Source organism: Dipodomys merriami, unplaced genomic scaffold (genome assembly GCF_024711535.1).
Source record: "Dipodomys merriami isolate MVZ:Mamm:240054 unplaced genomic scaffold, mDipMer1.0.p SCAF_644, whole genome shotgun sequence".
Classification (NCBI taxonomy): domain Eukaryota; kingdom Metazoa; phylum Chordata; class Mammalia; order Rodentia; family Heteromyidae; genus Dipodomys; species Dipodomys merriami.
The window spans coordinates 277710-296202 of record NW_027206229.1 but is presented as its reverse complement, the minus strand read 5'-3'; the positions used below and the strand labels follow the sequence as shown (position 1 = coordinate 296202).

The window sequence follows — 18493 nt, the reverse complement described above, 5'->3', positions numbered from 1 at the left end:
ACTATCCATGCCAGGGGTTCCTGCCTTTGCCAGTTGCGGCTTCCAGAAAGCAGTAGCATTTATTTGGTAGTGCTGTTTGATGAGGCCCCCAAAAACAGGATGACTGGAGAGAAGGGAGGCACCTGGGAGAGAGGACCATTAGGGAGGAGCAGGAGGCCCCCAAGACTCTTTCCCAGTGCTCCTGGTTCCCACAGCTGGTGATGCCTCTAGGGTGATTGGCAGCTCTTTGTTTCAGCCCCCCCTCCCTCCTCCTCCCCCCCCCCCGCCTGCTACCCCTCCTTCATCTCCCCCCTCTGTCCCTCCGCCCCCCTGCTCCTGCTCTCCGCCTAGCCTTTTCCCCTCCCAGCAGCCTGCTTGCCAGGGGTAGTGAGCCGGCTGAGCGGCATGGAGGCGCTGGAACTTCGGGGGGCCCTGGCTCTTCTCCTTCTTTGCTCTTTTGCATCTGCCAGTCAGGACCTGCAGGGTAAGCCTGACTCTATCCTCTTTAACCCCTAGACCAGGTAGCAGGAAACACATGGGACAGGAGAGAGAGTTAGAGTCTTGAAATTGAGCTGGAGAAAACAGTTACACTACTTAGAGTTAGTGAAATTATGGCCTGGTGGGAGGAGTGGGCGCCAGAGAGGTGGACATGTGTGAATTGGTCAAAATCAAACATGAAGTCAGTGTAGAGGACTCAGGACCTGGATGCTAGGACTGCCTGGCTGGGTTTGTGTCAGAGCCTCCACAGTCTAGGAGGACAGCTTGAAGGTGGGTGCATCATGGATCCTGGACTTTGTTCCCCCTTTTCCCCTGGCTCCTGGCTGCCAAAAGACAGTTTGGGGTGGAGAGTGAAAGTACTGGGCTCTCCCGGAGGTCTGGTGGTAGGATAGGCCCATGGGTGTGGGAGAGGTAGCTGGAGCAGATGACACAGGCAAAGATTCTTTACTGGCTAGAAGGGAAACCACAGATTGGCTGGGACACAGCAAGCAGAGAAGCTGGGTCCTACATTCCCGGAGGGAAAAGCCAGATGGTGGGAGGGTCAGAGACCTCAGTGGGCAGCTGGTCTTATTCAAATAAGCCCCCAGGATAGAAGGAGGGGCACTGTGGTGGGGAATGAGCCAAACCCAGCAGTGAAACCAGTTCTGTACTGTGGGCACCAGGTGCCACTCCTGGGTCTGATCAATCAGGACAGTGTCTCCCTTGCGCCATCTGGTGGGGACATCTTTAATTCATGGGGTAATTTTGTAATTTTTCTGTATTTCTGGAGCGTCTGGCCTCCAGAGTTGTGGAGATAGTACATAATGAGAGAAAGGAATAACCACTATAAACCACTACACTTCAACTCTGATAACAAAATAATTGAATTTTGCCTGATGGTGAGAGAGGACTAGGGTAGGGGTGGGGGTCCAGATTAGGGATGCTCCACCCTTAAGAGCTCTGGGGAGAGGGCAGGTCATAGCACTGATTCTCTTTTCTGATCTTGATAACCCATGCCTGGCCAGTCATTGACCTGCTGACTGTAGGCGAGTCCCGGCAGATGGTAGCTGTGGCCGAGAAGATCCGGACAGCATTACTCACTGCTGGGGACATCTACCTCTTGTCTACCTTCCGCCTGCCCCCCAAGCAAGGTGGTGTCCTCTTTGGCCTCTATTCTCGCCAAGACAACACTCGATGGCTGGAGGCCTCTGTTGTGGGCAAGATTAACAAAGGTGACTGGTGGGCATCTCCTTTCATGCACTGGTGGTCCCCTTAAGCATTGACCCTCATCCCCAACTCCCAAGTGCCTTCTAATTTTCCTTAAGTTCCATTAAGGACCATGGTCTGATCAGGTTTTTCCAGGCACAAGGGGGCACCTGGTATAGGGTGTTTAGGAGGTAGGGATGGGAGGTTGTACTTGAGGATGCTCAGAGGGGGAGGTAAGACATCTATGTCCCAGCAGTGATACTGTCGCATTACTGGGACAGTTCAATGGCCAGTTTAGGAAAGGATAGGGTGATCTGGTGCACCAAAGACTTCAAATAATAGTCACTAAACCAAATTGGAAAACATTTATACTTACTATGTACAAGGTTGAGAAATATGGAGCCAAATTAGGGATGGTATTCCTAGAGATAGGTTTCTGAAAGAGTTGATCCAGGGCTTAACTGGGACCATGGGGGATGGGAGATAGGGCCCATACTGACCTCCGCTCCTGGGCAGTACTGGTGCGGTACCAGCGGGAGGATGGCAAGGTCCATGCAGTGAACCTACAGCAAGCAGGCCTGGCTGATGGGCGCACACACACGGCTCTCCTGCGGCTTCGAGGACCATCCCGACCCAGCCCTGGCTTGCAACTCTATGTGGACTGCAAACTGGGTGACCAATATGCAGGCCTTCCAGCACTGGCCCCCATTCCTCCAGCAGAGGTCAGTGGGCTCGAGATTAGGACAGGACAGAAGGCTTATCTGAGGATGCAGGTGAGCAGGGGGAGGGTCCTCTAAGTGTTGTTGAAACAGTTGTTACCAGTCTTGGGGAGGAACTGGTAGACCCTCCCACCTTACTTGCTATGGGCTTCACTTACTTCCACAGGGCTTTGTGGAATCGATGAAAATTATTCTGGGCGGGTCAATGGCTCGGGTAGGAGCCCTGAGTGAGTGCCCATTCCAAGGTGATGAGTCAATCCACAGTGCAGGTAACACAGTAATTCCTGTGAGATGACAGAGACCATTGTGATCTTTGGTGACTCCTATTCCTTTTGATCTTAAAACTCCTTAACGCCTACTTTTCTGGCTTGCCCATTCCTAGGGCTTCTGACTTGTTGTATCAATCTTTCACCCCTGACTCTAAGCATTGTGAATCAAAAATCTCCCAATTCAGGTTACCCAATTTACTAGAGTAGGTAGAAAAAAAGTTAAGATAAATTGAGAAGATTATAACTGTTGAGGACATTTCAGGGACAAGGGTCTTGCCTGAGGTGCTAGTTTCAAATCTTTTATAGCTTCCCTTGGCTGCTGTCTGCTTGGTCTCTGTGTGTGTGTGTGTGTGTGTGTGTGTGTGTGTGTGTGTGTGTGTGTGTGTGTGTGTGTGTGTGTGTGTGTGTGTGTGTGTGTGTGTGTGTGTGTGTGCTCGCGTGTGCGTGCACCAGTACAGGGTCTTGAACTCAGGACCTTGGCATTGCTTCTTAGCTTTTTCCACTCCATTTGAGCTATAACTATAGCTTTATACCATTTGAGCTGTATCTCCACTTCTGGCTTTTTGGTAGTTAGTGGGAGATAAGAATCTCAAAGCCCAGGCTGGTTTTGAATTGTGATCCTCAGATCTCGTCCTCCTCAGTAGCTAGGATTACAGGTGTAAACCACTGGCGCTGAGCCTGCCTGTCTGATCTTTCTGATAGGGACGCTTGGAGGCTCTAACCTGAGTAAACATTCATATCTCCCAGATATTTCAGAGAAGTGCTCTCATCATAGAAGCTTAGGAGTCAGGGAGGAAATGGAATACTGGGGCCCTGGCCCTGCTTTGGGTACTTTTATTTGGTCTCCTGTGACTACTGTGCCTGGGAACAAGAATTTGGGGCTTAACTTCCTATGATATAAAGAGCTGGTGCTAGTTGGTGATGTGGCCAGTGGTAAAGTACTTGCTTAGCTGTTTGAGGCCCTGGGTTCCAACCGTAACATCTTCAAAGAATAAAAATGCTAAAACTGGCCTTGCTTGCCTGTCACTTTTGCTTTCCTATTTTGCAATACTTTATTGATATTCCGGCTCTGCCCCTCTCTCCCTTCCCCCTCCTCATCAGCCTATCTCCTGACCATGTTTTCTTCTCTCTAGTGGCAAATGCACTGCAGTCCATTCTAGGTAAGTTGATCATGAGGTGGAAGGGGTGAGAATGGGGAGGAGGCCCTACCTAGGCTTTAGCAGCTAATTCCTCTTCAGTCAGATATGGGGATCTTTTTCAGGCATGAACATGCTTATTGCCCAGATAGGCCAAGGGTGAATGTCCCAGTTCTAAACCTCTCCATATCTGATAACAGGGGAACAGACCAAGGCACTGGTCACCCAACTCACCATCTTCAACCAGATCCTTGTGGAGCTACGGGATGATATTCGAGATCAGGTTTGAGTGGGCAAGCCAAGGGTAATTCTGGGGTGGGCTGGAAGATGCTGAGAGCTGAGTGCTACCCATCCTCCAGGTGAAGGAAATGTCCCTCATCCGAAACACTATCATGGAGTGTCAGGTGTGCGGTGAGTGGGAGAGTAGGGGAGGGCTTCTGTGCTTCCCACCCCCAAGGCTTTGGCCTCTCCTTCCCAGATATGAATGGTGACTCCTGGGTGGTTATGTCCACCTTCCAGGTTTCCATGAACAGCGTTCCCACTGCAGCCCCAACCCCTGCTTTCGAGGTGTGGACTGCATGGAAGTATACGAGTACCCAGGCTATCGCTGTGGGCCCTGTCCCCCTGGCCTGCAGGGCAACGGCACTCACTGCGATGACATCAATGAGGTGGGGGAGGGCACAATCCACAAGGGAGTGTTAATGTGGGATAAGGTAAATACTGATCAGAAGCAGAGGAACCTGGGATTTAGAAGAGGTCAAAGACCAGCAAAGAAGACAGAAGGGAGATAGAGGGCTTCACAAGGAAAGAACTAGGGGAGTGGCAGGAAGGAGGGAGGCTTAGGTAGGATCAGTTTCCCAGTGTTGATCTTTCTTCTTGTTCTGGTCCACAGTGTGCTCATGCTGATCCCTGTTTCCCTGGCTCCAGCTGTATCAACACCATGCCTGGCTTCCACTGTGAGGCCTGTCCTCGAGGATACAAGGGCACCCAGGTGTCTGGTGTGGGCATCGACTATGCCAGGGCCAGCAAACAGGTCAGATTGGATTATATGGGCAAGGGATCTTGGCTTTGTAGAACACTTGATAAATGGGATGATAATGACTTTATGAGCTGAGTCTGGGTATATCCAAGTGTACAGATAGGATTCACTGCCTTCTTTTGTATCTGTGAGACCCACCATAGGTCTAGTTCCACTCAAACTCTGCTCTTTCAGGTCTGCAATGACATTGATGAATGTAATGATGGTAATAATGGTGGCTGTGACCCAAATTCCATCTGTACCAACACTGTGGTGAGCTGAGCACCCTGCATATGTCTGGGGAGGTGGGAATGGGTAACACCGTCTCCTCAAATTTCCTGCTGTCTTTCTTTCCTAGGGCACAACTCACACTAGGTGTTCACATGGACCTGGCTGAGAATTGTAGGTTTAGCCTCTTATTAGCTGTGACCTTTAAGTAACCTTTTTGGAGCCATAGCTTCAGTATTTATTTATTTTTTTTTATTTTTATTTTTTTTTTGGGTCCAGTTGTGGGCCTGAACTCTAGGCCTGGGCGCTGTCCCTCAGCTCTTCAGCTCAAGGCTAGCGCTCTAACACTTGAGCCACAACGCCACTTCTGGCTTTTTCTTATGTGGTGCTGAGGAATCGAACCCAGGGCCACATGCATGCAAAGCAAGCACTCTACCACTGAGCCACCTTCCCAGCCCCAAGCTTCAGTATTTAAAAAAAAAATGGGGCTCTCATCTACCTGAGATGGTTGTCCTGCGAACCTGGAGATGCTGCTTTCCACGGAGCTGCTCCTAACCACCTGCGCATCACCTTGCTGATTCTACTTCTCCACTTTTAGGGGTCTTTCAAATGTGGGCCTTGCCGCCTGGGTTTCCTGGGCAACCAGAGCCAGGGATGCCTCCCAGCAAGGACCTGCCACAGCCCAACCCACAGCCCCTGCCATGTCCATGCCCACTGTCTCTTTGAACGCAACGGTGCAGTGTCTTGCCAGGTGAGCTAGCTTGGGATTTGCAAAAAGGAGTAAATCTGGCTGAGTGCTAGTGGCTCATGCCTGTAATCCTAGCTACTTAGGAGACTGACCACCTCCCAGCCCAGAACAGGAAAGTCTGTGTGGGACTCACATCTCCAATTAGCTACTTCCCAAAACAGAAATGGAGCCATGGGCTGGGCGCTGGTGGCTCACGCCTGTTATCCTAGCTACTCAGGAGGCTGAGATCTGAGGATCGGGGTTCAAAGCCAGCTCGGGCAGGAGAGATCGTGAGACTCTTATCTCCAGTAAACCACCAGAAAACCGGAAGTGGCGTTGTAGCTCAAATGGTAGAGCGCTCGCCTTGAGCTGAAGAGCTGAGGGACAGCGGTCAGTCCCAGAGTTCAAGCCCCACGACTGACAAAAAAAAAAAAAAAAGAAATGGAGCCATGGCTCTAGTGGTAGAGCACTAGCCTTGAGCCAAAAAGCTTAGAGCTAATGCCTAGTACCTAGACCCTAGTTCACACAGACATGAACACACACACACACACACACACACACACACACACCTACCTACCTCTGTAGGAATGGATAAGGCTAGTGAAGTTGTTTAGAGATTGGGCCAAGGGCAGTCATAAAGGAAAATGGTAGTAGGGAGAATAGTTTCTGGAGCAGGAACAAGAGTGGAGTGAAGGGGTGCCAGCTCAAACTAACTACTACTTTCTCTGCTGTCCCAGTGTAATGTGGGCTGGGCAGGGAATGGGAACGTGTGTGGACCTGATACGGACATCGATGGCTACCCAGACCAGGCGCTTCCCTGCATGGATAACAACAAACACTGCAAGCAGGTGCTGGGGGCCAGGGTCCAGATGAGGTGGGGAACCCCAGACTGGCTTAGGCTAGAACTTATTTCTTTCCTTCCTCTGAACTGCAGGACAACTGCCTTTTGACACCAAACTCTGGGCAGGAAGATGCTGATAATGACGGTGTGGGGGACCAATGTGATGATGATGCTGATGGGGACGGGATCAAGAATGTTGAGGTGGCTTCCAGACCATACGCCCCTTCTAGCTCCTTTGCTCTCTTCATGCTATGTCTCTCATTGCACCTCATAATCCTATGTCATCTTAGTCCTTGGTGATTTTCTGGAAGGGCCACAGGACTCTACACTAGGGAAGCCTAAACATGGCTCCTACGATAAGACAAACTACATAGAGGCCGAGTGGGCGGAACTGTACCAGTTTAGTTATCCCAACTATTACAGGATAGTTATCTTAGACAAGGAGAGTTTGGGAGACCATTGACCCCTTACCTCTTACCCCTTTGACCCAGGACAACTGCCGATTATTTCCTAACAAGGACCAGCAGAACTCAGATACAGATTCATTTGGTGATGCCTGTGACAACTGCCCCAATGTTCCCAACAATGACCAGAAGGACACAGATGGCAATGGAGAAGGAGATGCCTGTGACAACGACGTGGATGGGGATGGTGCAGGCTGGGGTTAAGGGGGGGTGGCTGGGAGACTTGTGAAATTTGGACAGGTAATAGTGAGGCAGGGAGGCTGGGAAGAACTGAGGAACTATGCTTATGGGAGTTGGCCTGGATGTGGTGGTGATTACCTGCTGCAGCAGTTGATGGAAATGTGAAATAGGGAATAGGCGTTGGGGGTGAGGCTAGAGGATCAAACAAGGCAAAGGCAGATTTTCTGAGCAGTTGTCCTCTGTGTAAGAACACAAAGCTCACCAACCTAGAAGTGATGGACATGTTCTACTGACAACTTTGTGCTTTTTTTTTTTTTTTTTTTGTCTTCTAGGCATCCCCAATGGACTGGACAATTGTCCTAAAGTTCCCAACCCACTCCAGACAGATAGGGATGAGGATGGAGTGGGAGATGCTTGTGACAGCTGCCCTGAAATGAGCAATCCTACCCAGGTACAGAGGAATGGCAAGGGCAGGGAGAGGGAGAAGGGTGGGTGAAAAGGTGGATGAATCCCCAGCCCTCTGGATGGGAAAGGGGTCACCTTCTTTGGAGTTATCAAGAGATGGTGAGATCAGGCCCCACTCTCTCAGACAGATGCAGACAGCGACCTGGTGGGTGATGTGTGTGACACTAATGAAGACAGGTAGAGTCCTGGCCAAGAATTGCAAGGCTTCAGGAAATATTTTACTTTCCTCTAGTACATTCTCAGTTGCCTCTATGATGTACAACTATTGAGCAGGAAGTTATTCTCATAGTCTATCCCCTATTCCTACTACTGTACCCTTACCACCTCTGTCTGCAGGGACCTGGTTGGGTGGAGGGCAGGATACCCCAAAGAAACTCTTACACAGAAGATAGGTGAAGGTGGGGGTACCTTTAGAGCCTTTATTTGTTTATTCTTCTGAACAGCGATGGGGATGGACATCAGGACACTAAGGACAACTGCCCACAGCTGCCAAACAGCTCCCAGTTAGACTCAGACAATGACGGACTTGGAGATGAGTGTGATGGGGATGATGACAATGATGGCATCCCAGATTATGTACCACCTGGTCCTGATAACTGTCGTCTGGTACCCAATCCCAATCAGAAGGACTCAGATGGTAAGGCTGAAGCATCAGAGGGGGTTTGACTGGTACAAGCTTTGTTCAAGGAGAGGCAGCAGGTCCTATGGGGGCTCAAGGAAAGGTAGGAAAAAGTTAGAAATGCAAAATCTAAGAGATAACAGTGGTCATTGACCAGGGACTTCATGAACACCTAGTCTTACTCCACCCAGGTAATGGTGTTGGTGATGTATGTGAAGATGACTTTGACAATGATGCAGTGGTTGATCCTCTGGATGTGTGTCCTGAAAGTGCAGAGGTAACCCTCACAGACTTTCGTGCCTATCAGACTGTCGTCCTGGATCCTGAAGGTGATGCTCAGATTGACCCAAACTGGGTTGTACTCAATCAGGTACTCAGGGATGTGGGCTGGGCAGGTACACTCAAGACCACATCACTAGATGAGGTCCAGAGGTGGTGGTGGTGGTGGGAATCAGGTACTTGGATCAGGGCTTTTGTTTTTTTTTCTTTATTCAACCCCTAGGGCATGGAAATTGTTCAGACCATGAACAGTGACCCTGGCCTGGCAGTCGGTATGTAAAGGATACCTAGTTCAATATAATTCCCAAATGAAAGGGATAAAAGAGGGTCGGGGAGGATGGAGAAGATAGGCAAAGATGAGAGAAAAGGCAGTGAAGTAAGCTAGCCATAAAGATAGCTGGCATCCTTCCCAACTCCCCACCCCACAGTGGACCACCAGTATCTTTGCTGCCCCTAACTTTTCTCTCATCCCCACCTTAGGATATACAGCCTTCAATGGTGTGGACTTTGAAGGCACCTTCCATGTAAACACAGTCACTGACGATGACTACGCAGGCTTTCTCTTCAGTTACCAGGACAGTGGACGCTTCTATGTGGTCATGTGGAAGCAGACAGAGCAGACCTACTGGCAGGCCACACCTTTCCGTGCCGTTGCTCAGCCTGGCCTGCAGCTCAAGGTACCCCAGCTGCCCAGTTTCCCCAACCTTCCCCAAAGCTCTCTCTTCCAATCCAACCTCAGAGCCTCCCCCACTGCCTGACTGGGAACTCTTTTACCCAAAGGCCTTGCCTGGATGCCTGCTTTGTGGGACTCTGGAGAATTCTGACCACCCTGACTTCTATTTCCACCGGCACTTACCAAACTTTTCTTGCCCTTCTTCTAATCATGTGGTTGATTACTGTCTTTGCCAATGATCCTCAGGCTGTGACATCGGTGACTGGTCCAGGTGAGCATCTCAGGAATGCCTTGTGGCATACTGGCCACACCCCTGATCAGGTCCGACTTCTGTGGACTGATCCACGAAATGTGGGCTGGCGTGACAAGACCTCCTATCGCTGGCAGCTGCTGCATCGGCCCCAAGTTGGTTACATTCGGTGAGGAGAGGAGTTGGGCCCTACAGGGTGGGGCCCCAGGCTCAGTCCTTTCCTTCCCTCAGTAGCTAGGGCTCAACAGTGACCTCACCTTGGCATAATTCTTTAGTGGGGACTACAGCTACTTCCTTCCATCTCCCTCTCACTATAGACATGCCCTCTGTGAAACAAGGGCATTGGGTAAGCTAGATGCCTTTTCCATTTTCTGGGAATCTGTAGAGCAGCTTAAGTCGTGCATCCCGGACAGAACCAGTTCCATCAGCTTCTGACCTGGAAGGGATCATTTACAGAAGAGCAAACAGAGGCCCAGATCTCACAGTTCAGCATTTTGTCCATAAGTTTGCATTTCCCTCGGACAAGTATGCTCCCTAGTTAATGACGGTGACTAATGGAGGGAAGGGAAACTGATCTCCCTCAAGGCTGGACTTTCCATGGCTAAGAGCCCAGGGTCCAAGGGTCTGGGCTGATTCTTCTTTAAGGTGCCCTGGACTGTGGGGCGCCTGGGCCGGGGATAAAGGGGGGTGGACTAGAGCCTGGGAAGCGGGTGACTTCACCCCCCAGCCCATTGTGCTCATCGTCATGGCAACCCAATCCTCGCTTGGAATGTGGCTGGTGCTTTGAGATGCAAAAGGGGCTGGACAAAGAGCTAGGGGCCCCTGGCCTGAGAAAAAGCACCCCCTTTCCCTCCCCTTTCCTTCCTCCCCTCCCTTCTCTCAGGATGGGTGAGCTCAAGGGGGTGGGGGCTGGGGATGAACAAGGCAGAGGAAAGGACACCAATGGATGCCCCTCATCCTGAACAGGGTGAAGCTCTATGAGGGTCCCCAGCTAGTGGCGGATTCTGGGGTAATCATCGACACATCCATGCGAGGAGGACGTCTTGGTGTGTTCTGCTTCTCCCAAGAAAACATCATATGGTCCAATCTCCAGTACCGATGCAATGGTGAGGCTCCAAACCAAGATCAACCTGACTGTTCTCATGTCCTGGGAAAGCCACATCCTCTGACCTTCCTTTTTCCCTTTCTTCAGATACAGTGCCTGAGGACTTTGAGCCATTCCGGAGGCAGCTACTACAGGGAAGGGTGTGAGGAGGTGGCCACCGGATTCAGAATTCTGATTTGAGACCCTTTGGCCTTGGGGTCCATTGTGGAGACCCTGGGATCTAAACTATAGCCCCTCAGCCAAATAGACCCTCCTCTGGCACCCATCAGAAGTTCAGCCCCAGAGGGGTAGTGACCACATAGTTCAGGTGTTGGGAAATTTTCAAGGGGTATTACTCAGGTACTAACCCCAGGAGAGATAACAGCCCCACTGCCATAAAGTTCCAGTTGTTTTCTAAGCCAGTGCAATTGCTTATTTTAGGGATTCCCCCCCTCCCCAGGATATGGTGGGGAACAGAAAGTTGAGGGGGTAAAAGAGAAAGGCTGGTAGGTTGTAAGAAATCTAGGGAAAAGTTTGTGTGAGTTTGGGGAGGAGGAGAGAAAGGTGCCAGATAGGGTTAAGTGAAGGATGGGGTACTTACTGGTCGGATGATGACTAAAGTCCTTCCAGCCCCACTTACTCACGGTGACAGCGTCGACACTCCAGTCTATCTTAGCCAGGATCGAAAACCAGGAAGGCGGGAGGGCTGCCTCATTCGGGATGAGGGGAGGCCGGGGGGCCGAGGGGGCCGGAGGCCGGGACGAGTGCAATATTGGCGGGGGAAAGAACAACACTGCACCGCGTCCCGTCCCTCCCGCCCGCCCGGGGGCGGGGGGAACCCAAGGACCAGGGCGCCTTAAGGAGTTGGCTTCATCTTAAAGGCCGGCCAAAGACTTGGCGCTCCAAAAGGTGAAAGGGATGGTAAGGGGGGGGGGGTCGGAGAAGAAGAGACCGTAACACCCTCGAAGGCCGCTTCCCGACGCTTGGGAGTTGCGCGCGCTTGCTCTTTAAATACTCAGACTGAGCGGCGCGGAGCGGTCGCTATGGTGACGCGTGTCCCAGCAACGGAACTGAATGGCAGTTGCCTGGCAACTCCGGTAGTTGAGGTTTGGGACCGCCCACTTAGATACTTGTACTTTCTCCCGCCCGCCCGCCCGCCCGGGGATGGGGAGCCTTCCCCGCCTCCAGCCCGCGGACCTCCGCGCGCTGACGCACCGCAACCCCGCCCCCCTGCCCGGGTCCCGAGCCCGCCTCGGGCACCCACCGCGGCACAAAACCGCTCCTTGGAGGTCGGGCGGGACGGCACTAGTGCCCGCGTCTCAAGACCAGGCTTCCCCGCCCTCCCCCATTCCCACGCCGCCCTGAAATCTTAAAAAAAAAAATGCTTTCCAATCCGTATCGTCAGAGCTGAGAATCGTTTTTCCAGTACATTCGTCACTGCTTGGGCTTAGACCACAGCCCAGCAGCGCAGAATCTCGCCTGAGATCTTCAACTCCGGGGGGCTGTGGTCCCAAAGGCCGGGGCCCGTAGTATTTCAGCCCTTCAAAAGACCGCTCGTTTCTCACTCATTACCAACATCTGCATACGACTTTGCCCTCCCACTACATGTATACCTGTCCCAAATACTACTTTCTGAAAGTTCTGTACCCCCTAAAACTTGTTCGGCAGTCCAACCCACTCTGGGCTTCCTAAATATCCAACTTCCCCCCCTCCCACATTCCAGTGTCCCCTCCCACATACCTCCAGGCCCCTTCCACATTCCTCAGGACCCCACCCACTTAGAGCCATTTCCTGCAGACACCACCTGAAGCTCTGGAGGCTCCCCCCTACCGTTCCCAGCCCCGCCACTGCGCTCTGCGTTCCTCCTGCTCCGTCCCAGGCCATTGTTCTTCTCACCTGGGTCTAGCTTCCCCAGGATCTTTGACCCCACTTGGGCTATGCTGCTCAACCCCCCACTCCACTCCATTCGGAGGCAGCCCCCTCGACCCTTGAGGGTCGGTCCCTCAAGACTCGTGGTGACCACTAGAGGGCAGGAACTTCGAGTCCGCGCTGCCGGCTGGCTGCCACTGAGGTGAAGGGTTGCGAAGGACCTTAGGGTTCGTCCTTTAAGTGGAAATTCCCCCCCCCCTTAGCTAAGGAAGGAACTCAGGCTTCTGGGAAGTCCAGCCAGGGCGGGGATGTGGGTTTCAGGGTAGAAACACACGGGGAACACGAGGCGGGGAGCGGTAAGAAGGGTGGGGCTATTCCGGGAAGTGGGGGATGGGGGAGAGAGGAGGGAGCCCAAAACTAGAGCCTAGTCCACTCATTATGAAGCCTTCTTATTTCTTCCCCCTCCAAAAGTAGGGCTGGAGGAAAGTAGGGAAGTGGAGGGAGGCGGGTTGTGTGTGTAGTGGTGGGCTTCTTGGCTACTGTCCAACCTGCTTTCTGCTCCCTTTCCTGACCTTAGTGGTTGCCCTGTGACTAAACCTGTAGCCAGGGGGCCCAGACTGCCCCCCCCCCCAGCACAGAGCCAGGGAGTGGTTGGTGAAATGGGGAGGTCAGTTGGAAAACAAACAGGTTGTCATAAGGTTGAGTGATTGGAGCCCAAGTACCCTACCCGAGAATGGTTGGGGAGGAGGAGGAAAAGGTAGGAGGTACAGAAGGGGGGAGTGGGTGGAGTTTTGTCACCTGTCACCTGCTCCTGCTGTGCCTAGGGCGGGAAGGGGGGGAGACCGGTATAAAGCAGCAAGCGCCAGCCCAGTTCTACCTCATTCTCGGCGCCTGCTTGAATCTGCTCTGCCCCCTCCCCACCAGTCCACCACCATCATGGCTCGGGCCATCCAGGCCCCTTTCCTCCTGCTCCTGCTACTAGTGCTTTCCACAGGTGAGGTGCATGGGTTGGGAGGGACTGCCCTTCTCTTGTGGTCTTCCTGGCCTTTCTGTGAGTTTTCTTTACTGGCAGATGGCAGCACAAGAGTCAGAAATTTCAGACAGGATGGCCCAGTCTGGAGAGGCTAAGTCCAGGCTGAGAAGAAGCGGCCTCTGCTCAAGCAGGAGTCTAGAGGAAAGGGAGTCAGGAGAGGCAAGTCTTAGTAGTGAGAATGGGCTTTCCAGGAGCACAGGAGAGCCGGAAGAGGGGGAGGTGGCCTGTTGGGAGGGGAGACTCAGGGGCTGCCTGCTTACTCTGATGTACACTCCAGCCCAATAGTTCTTATAACTTCTGGCCTCAGAACAGAAAAACAGACTTCGACTGTCCAATGCAACCAAGTGTCCAATCCTATTGAGAGAAAGGCTATATATGTGATTCTAGTTTACTCCCCTCCCTCAGCCCTGCTTCAGGCTCTGTTGCCGTTCCAGGTCACAAGGAAGGTGTCGTCTTAGGAACTTCATCCACTACCATTACAGCCCATTCTAGCACCCCAACGCCAACCACCAGTGCTTTATCAGTCTCTGCCACCGCCACTGTCCACACCAGCACCCCAACTCCAAGCACCAGCTCTGCATCAGTCCATACTGGCACCCCAACTCCAACCACCAGCTCTGCATCAGTCCATACTGGCACCCCAACTCCAACCACCAGCTCTGCATCAGTCCATACTGGCACCTCAACTCCAACGACCAGTGCTACATCAGACTCTGCCACCACCACTGTCCACACCAGCACCTCAACTCCAACTACCAGCTCTGCATCAGTCTATAGTGGCACCCCAACTCCAACCACCAGCTCTTCATCAGTCCATACTGACACATCAACTCCAGCCACCAGCTCTTCATCAGTCCATACTGGCACATCAACTCCAACCACCAGCGCTGCATCAGTCCATAATGGCACCCCAACTCCAACCACCAGCGCTACATCAGGCTCTGCCACCACCACAGTCCACACCGGCACCTCAGCTCCAACTACCAGCGCTGTATTAGTCCATACTGGTACCTCAGTTCCATTCACCAGCTCTGCATCAGTCCATACTGGCACTCCAACTACCAGCTCTGCATTAGTCCATACTGGCACCCCAACTCCAACCACCAGCGCTGCATCAGGCTCTACCACCACCACTGTCCACACCAACACTTCAACTCCAACTACCAGCTCTTCATCAGTCCATACTGACACATCAACTCCAGCCACCAGCTCTTCATCAGCCCATACTGGCACATCAATTCCAACCACCAGCGCTGCATCAGTCCATACTGGCACCCCAACTCCAACCACCAGCGCTACATCAGGCTCTGCCACCACCACAGTTCACACTGGCACCTCAGCTCCAACTACCAGCACTGCATCAGTCCATACTGGTACCTCAGTTCCATCCACCAGCACTGCATCAGTCCATACTGGTACCTCAGTTCCATCCACCAGCTCTGCATCAGTCCATGGTGGCACCCCAACTCCAACCACCAGCGCTGCATCAGGCTCTGCCACCACCACTGTCCACACCAACACTTCAACTACCAGCTCTGCATCAGTCCATATTGTAACTCCAACTCCAACCACCAGCGCTGCATCAGTCTATACTGGTACCTCAGTTCCATCCACCAGCTCTGCATCAGTCCATGGTGGCACCCCAGCTCCAACCACTAGTGTTACAGCAGGCTCTGCCACCACCACTGTCCACACCAGCACCTCAACTCCAACCACCAGCTCTGCACCAGTTCACACTGGCACCTCAACTCCAACCACCAGCACTGCATCAATCCATGAAGGCATCTCAACTCCAACTACCAGCACTGCTTCAGTCCCGGGTAGCACCGCTGTTATTGCTACTACAGTCCCTGTTGGCAACAGTACTCACTCTTCAACTCCTAGCCAGCAGTCTGCTACCCCTACCACCCTTGCCAGTGCTGTTGAGGTCTCCTTCTTCTCCCTGTCTTTTTCTATTTTAAACCACGAGTTTAACTCTTCCTTGGAAGATCCTACAACCAACTATTATAAAGAGCTGAAGGGAAACATTTCTGGATTGGTGAGTATCTACATTTCTGCCATGCTTTCTTTTAAAAGTAGCCTTCCATAACTGCTTTAATCCTTTACATCAAGCCTAAGTCCTTTCTCTCCTACCACAGTGTTTGCAGGCTTTTAAGCAAGATTTTCTGGGCCTCTTTGATGTCAAGTTCAGGTATAGTTGTAGGGAATGGGTATTGTCATAATTGTGGGGAGGGACTGGGGTGCCCTTATGATGGGGGAAGGGGAGGGAGGGAGAGAATACTGAGCCAGAAACTGGGGTCTATGGCTAAGTTGTTTATTTCTTATGACCAGGCGAGGATCAGTGGTGGTGGAATCCATTCTGGCCTTACGGAACGATACCATCAGTGCCGACGAGGTGAAATCACGGGTTATGCAGCATGGCAAGAATCCCAGCTATGGTCTGATCATCTCAGAAGTCAGTGGTGAGGCTCTATCCCCAGCTATAGTCCAGGACCACAGAGAGCCCCTCTCCTCCAGCCTGGGTTCCTACTCTTCCCTTTGGTGCTAGCTGGGAGAGGACCACCCCCTTCTGAGGACCTCTTTGACCACTGCTTTTTCTTTTAGCACGTGACGTGCTGCTTCCTTCCTCTGCTCAGTCTTGGTCTGGTGTACCAGGCTGGGGCATTGCCCTGTTGGTACTGGTCTGTGTGTTGGTCACAATAACCATCATCTATCTCCTTGCTGTGGTAAGTGTTCAATTCTGGCCTTTACCAGAGTGCTTCTGGTGAAAGGAGCCACTTGGCCCACCATAACCTCCTGTCCCCCCAGACTGTGTTTCAGTGCCGGCGAAAGAACTACGGGCAGCTAGACCTCTTTCCAGCCCGGGACACCTACCATCCAATGAGTGAATACCCCACTTACCACACCCATGGGCGTTACATAGCCCCTGGCAATACCAAACGTAGCCCCTATGAAGAGGTAAGGCTAGATCCCACTGGCAGGGTGTAGGAGTAGAGGCCTAGTTGGGCCTTAAAAAGTCCAAAGAGGGGCTGGGAAGGTGGCTCAGTGGTAGAGTGCTTGCCTTGCATGCCTGAAGCCCTGGGTTCGATTCCTCAGCACCACATAAGCAAAAAGAAAAAAGTCGGAAGTGGCGCTGTGGCTCAAGTGGTAGAGCGCTAGCCTTGAGCTGAAGAGCTGAGGGACAGTGCCCAGGCCCAGAGTTCAGGCCCCATGACCGGACCCAAAAAAAAAAAAAAAAGTCCAAAGAGCAGGGCACTGGTGGCTCACGCCTGTAATCATAGCTACTCTGGAAGCTGAGATCTGAGGTACACAGTTCAAAGCCAGCACAGGCAGAAAGTCCAGGAGACTCTTATCTCCAATAAACCACTAGAAAACCAGAAGTGCCACTGTGGCTTAAATAGTAGAGCGCTTGCCTTGAGCTGAAGAAGAGCTGAGGGACAGTTCAAGCCCCACGACCGACCAAACAAACAAACAAAACAAAAAGTCCAAAGAACTTGGAAGAAGTGAGTAGAGAGGCCCTGCGAGGATGGGGTGGCAGTCAGAAGAGTTCTGGAAGACAGCCTGAGGAGGGGAACCACCTTCACTACCAGCCCAAAAGATCCTGGCCTGGCCACATTAATTGTGGCTGAACTGGCCCTGACACAGAGGCAGTGCTCATTAGGATGGCCCAGAGGCAAAATGGGTGTGGATCTGTGCTCCGGAGCCCTTCCTGCCAAGTCACAAGCAATAGCTGAGCACCTGTGCTGACACCTCCTAGGAGTGGGGAGTAGCTAGGGAGGGCTGAGGGGCTGGGACAGAGAGGAAGAGTCTCCTCAAGCCAGGAGATCCTGGAATGGGTTTGGGAGCCTCCAGGAAGAGAGGCCCCCTCCCTTTTCTCTCTTGACCTTTTTCTGCAAGACCTAGTAAATAATTACTGTGGCCACCTGGAACTGGAAAGCCACTGGTGGGGGAGGAGACAAGTTTCCTTTCCTTGCCCTTTCTTCCTCTTGGGGGAATCGCCACACACACACACACACACACACACACACACACACCCTTGGGCTGGATTTGCCAAGAATGGAAGGAAAAGGGGGCAGGAGGGGCACTTAGGAGAGGGGGTATAGAGGAGGGGGAGGTGATTGTTTACAGTCACCTGGTAGCTCTGGGGCCCAGCAGGTGCTCTCCTTGAATTAACCCATTGAGAGCTGACTAGGCCTAGCAGGTAGTTTCTACCTCTCATCACAAATCTCTTTTCTCTCCACTCAGGTTTCTGCAGGCAATGGTGGCGGCCTCTCTTACACAAACCCAGCAGTGTCAGCTACTTCTGCCAACTTGTAGGGGGCAGTTTACCCACTCAAGGGTCATCAGTGCTGGTCCCCTCCCTCAGGTTCTTCACTGCCAGAAACCCTCTCTATTCTGACCTGGGCTGGTGAACTGGGATTTCTGGTGGGCTGCTTCACAGCCTGCTCCAGAGGAGGCTTTGCTTAAATCCTTAACCCATTGTAGCCCAGTGAAGCCCAGCCCTGCCCCAGGGGGGACATACTGGGGACATTGTGGGGAGCCCTGGTGGCTCCCAAGAGGACTGGCCTAGAAAGCCTTGAGATGGGGATGGGAACCAAACATGGCTGAATAAAATGTGATCTCTCCTCTTGTGCTAACTGGTGATTCTTCATTTGCAACTGGTGGGTAGGAGGGGCAGATCACCATGAGCCTGTGAGGGGCCTGGAAGGAAGGAAGGAAGCAAAAGTGTCAAGGAGGGGTGGGTTCTTTTCAGAGGCAGAGTGGGCAAGAGGTGATATTGGAGCACTCAGGGGTGGCCTGCCTAAGAACTCGGGAGTCACCTCTCCCCCATCCCTGGCGGCACAGAAGGAAGAAGGAAACGAAACCTAGGCCAAGCCTAGGCTGGCTCCAGTGGGCCGGCTACACTAAGCTCTGCCTGTGTGTCTGAAGCTCTCTCCTTTACTCTTCTCATGGGTCTGGGTTTCAATCAGACTAGTA

General features: G+C 52.4%; 2 protein-coding genes and 1 long non-coding RNA gene across 6 annotated transcripts; 2 read left to right on the top strand and 1 right to left on the bottom strand.

Annotated features, from left to right (window-relative positions):
• Positions 1 to 123: 123 nt before the first annotated feature.
• Positions 124 to 11033, top strand: LOC138815500 (thrombospondin-3). 4 transcript variants are annotated; one of them, XM_070004940.1, is made up of 23 exons: positions 124 to 463; positions 1482 to 1688; positions 2179 to 2435; positions 2548 to 2650; positions 3784 to 3810; positions 3987 to 4069; positions 4146 to 4197; positions 4306 to 4454; positions 4679 to 4819; positions 5000 to 5077; positions 5631 to 5783; positions 6497 to 6607; positions 6694 to 6801; positions 7092 to 7251; positions 7577 to 7695; positions 7834 to 7886; positions 8153 to 8346; positions 8520 to 8698; positions 8831 to 8879; positions 9088 to 9284; positions 9527 to 9699; positions 10497 to 10636; positions 10723 to 11033. In XM_070004940.1, the coding sequence occupies exons 1-23, from the start codon at positions 385 to 387 to the stop codon at positions 10779 to 10781; spliced, it is 2871 nt and encodes a 956-aa protein (XP_069861041.1). In that variant the 5' UTR covers positions 124 to 384; the 3' UTR covers positions 10782 to 11033. The 4 variants fall into 4 exon arrangements, with proteins under 4 accessions (XP_069861041.1, XP_069861044.1, XP_069861042.1 ...); XM_070004941.1 differs by having other exon boundaries at positions 411 to 747; XM_070004943.1 differs by lacking the exon at positions 3987 to 4069 and having other exon boundaries at positions 4146 to 4190.
• On the bottom strand, positions 8099 to 11656 carry LOC138815502 (uncharacterized). The gene is made up of 3 exons (XR_011368336.1): positions 11216 to 11656; positions 9464 to 9966; positions 8099 to 8411 (listed from the first exon to the last, which is right to left on the bottom strand). It is a non-coding gene; the product is annotated as an uncharacterized lncRNA (long non-coding RNA).
• A 1697-nt stretch (positions 11657 to 13353) lies between these two features.
• Positions 13354 to 18153, top strand: LOC138815499 (mucin-1-like). Its single transcript, XM_070004939.1, has 7 exons — positions 13354 to 13477; positions 13951 to 15554; positions 15655 to 15707; positions 15848 to 15978; positions 16121 to 16242; positions 16325 to 16474; positions 17762 to 18153. Exons 1-7 carry the CDS (start codon positions 13420 to 13422, stop codon positions 17831 to 17833), a joined length of 2190 nt encoding a protein of 729 aa, XP_069861040.1. The 5' UTR covers positions 13354 to 13419; the 3' UTR covers positions 17834 to 18153.
• The last annotated feature ends 340 nt before the right edge of the window (positions 18154 to 18493 follow it).

What these genes read in the sequence shown, in the direction of transcription:
- LOC138815500 (XM_070004940.1), top strand. Translation starts at nt 385, where the DNA reads ATGGAGGCGCTGGAACTTCGGGGGGCCCTGGCTCTTCTCCTTCTTTGC. An exon ending in AGGCTTATCTGAGGATGCAG is followed by an intron (nt 2,436 to 2,547) that starts GTGAGCAGGGGG and finishes TTACTTCCACAG; the next exon opens with GGCTTTGTGGAATCGATGAA. An exon ending in ACGGTGCAGTGTCTTGCCAG is followed by an intron (nt 5,784 to 6,496) that starts GTGAGCTAGCTT and finishes CTGCTGTCCCAG; the next exon opens with TGTAATGTGGGCTGGGCAGG.
- LOC138815499 (XM_070004939.1), top strand. Translation starts at nt 13,420, where the DNA reads ATGGCTCGGGCCATCCAGGCCCCTTTCCTCCTGCTCCTGCTACTAGTG. An exon ending in CTCTTTGATGTCAAGTTCAG is followed by an intron (nt 15,708 to 15,847) that starts GTATAGTTGTAG and finishes TCTTATGACCAG; the next exon opens with GCGAGGATCAGTGGTGGTGG. An exon ending in GATCATCTCAGAAGTCAGTG is followed by an intron (nt 15,979 to 16,120) that starts GTGAGGCTCTAT and finishes TTTTTCTTTTAG; the next exon opens with CACGTGACGTGCTGCTTCCT.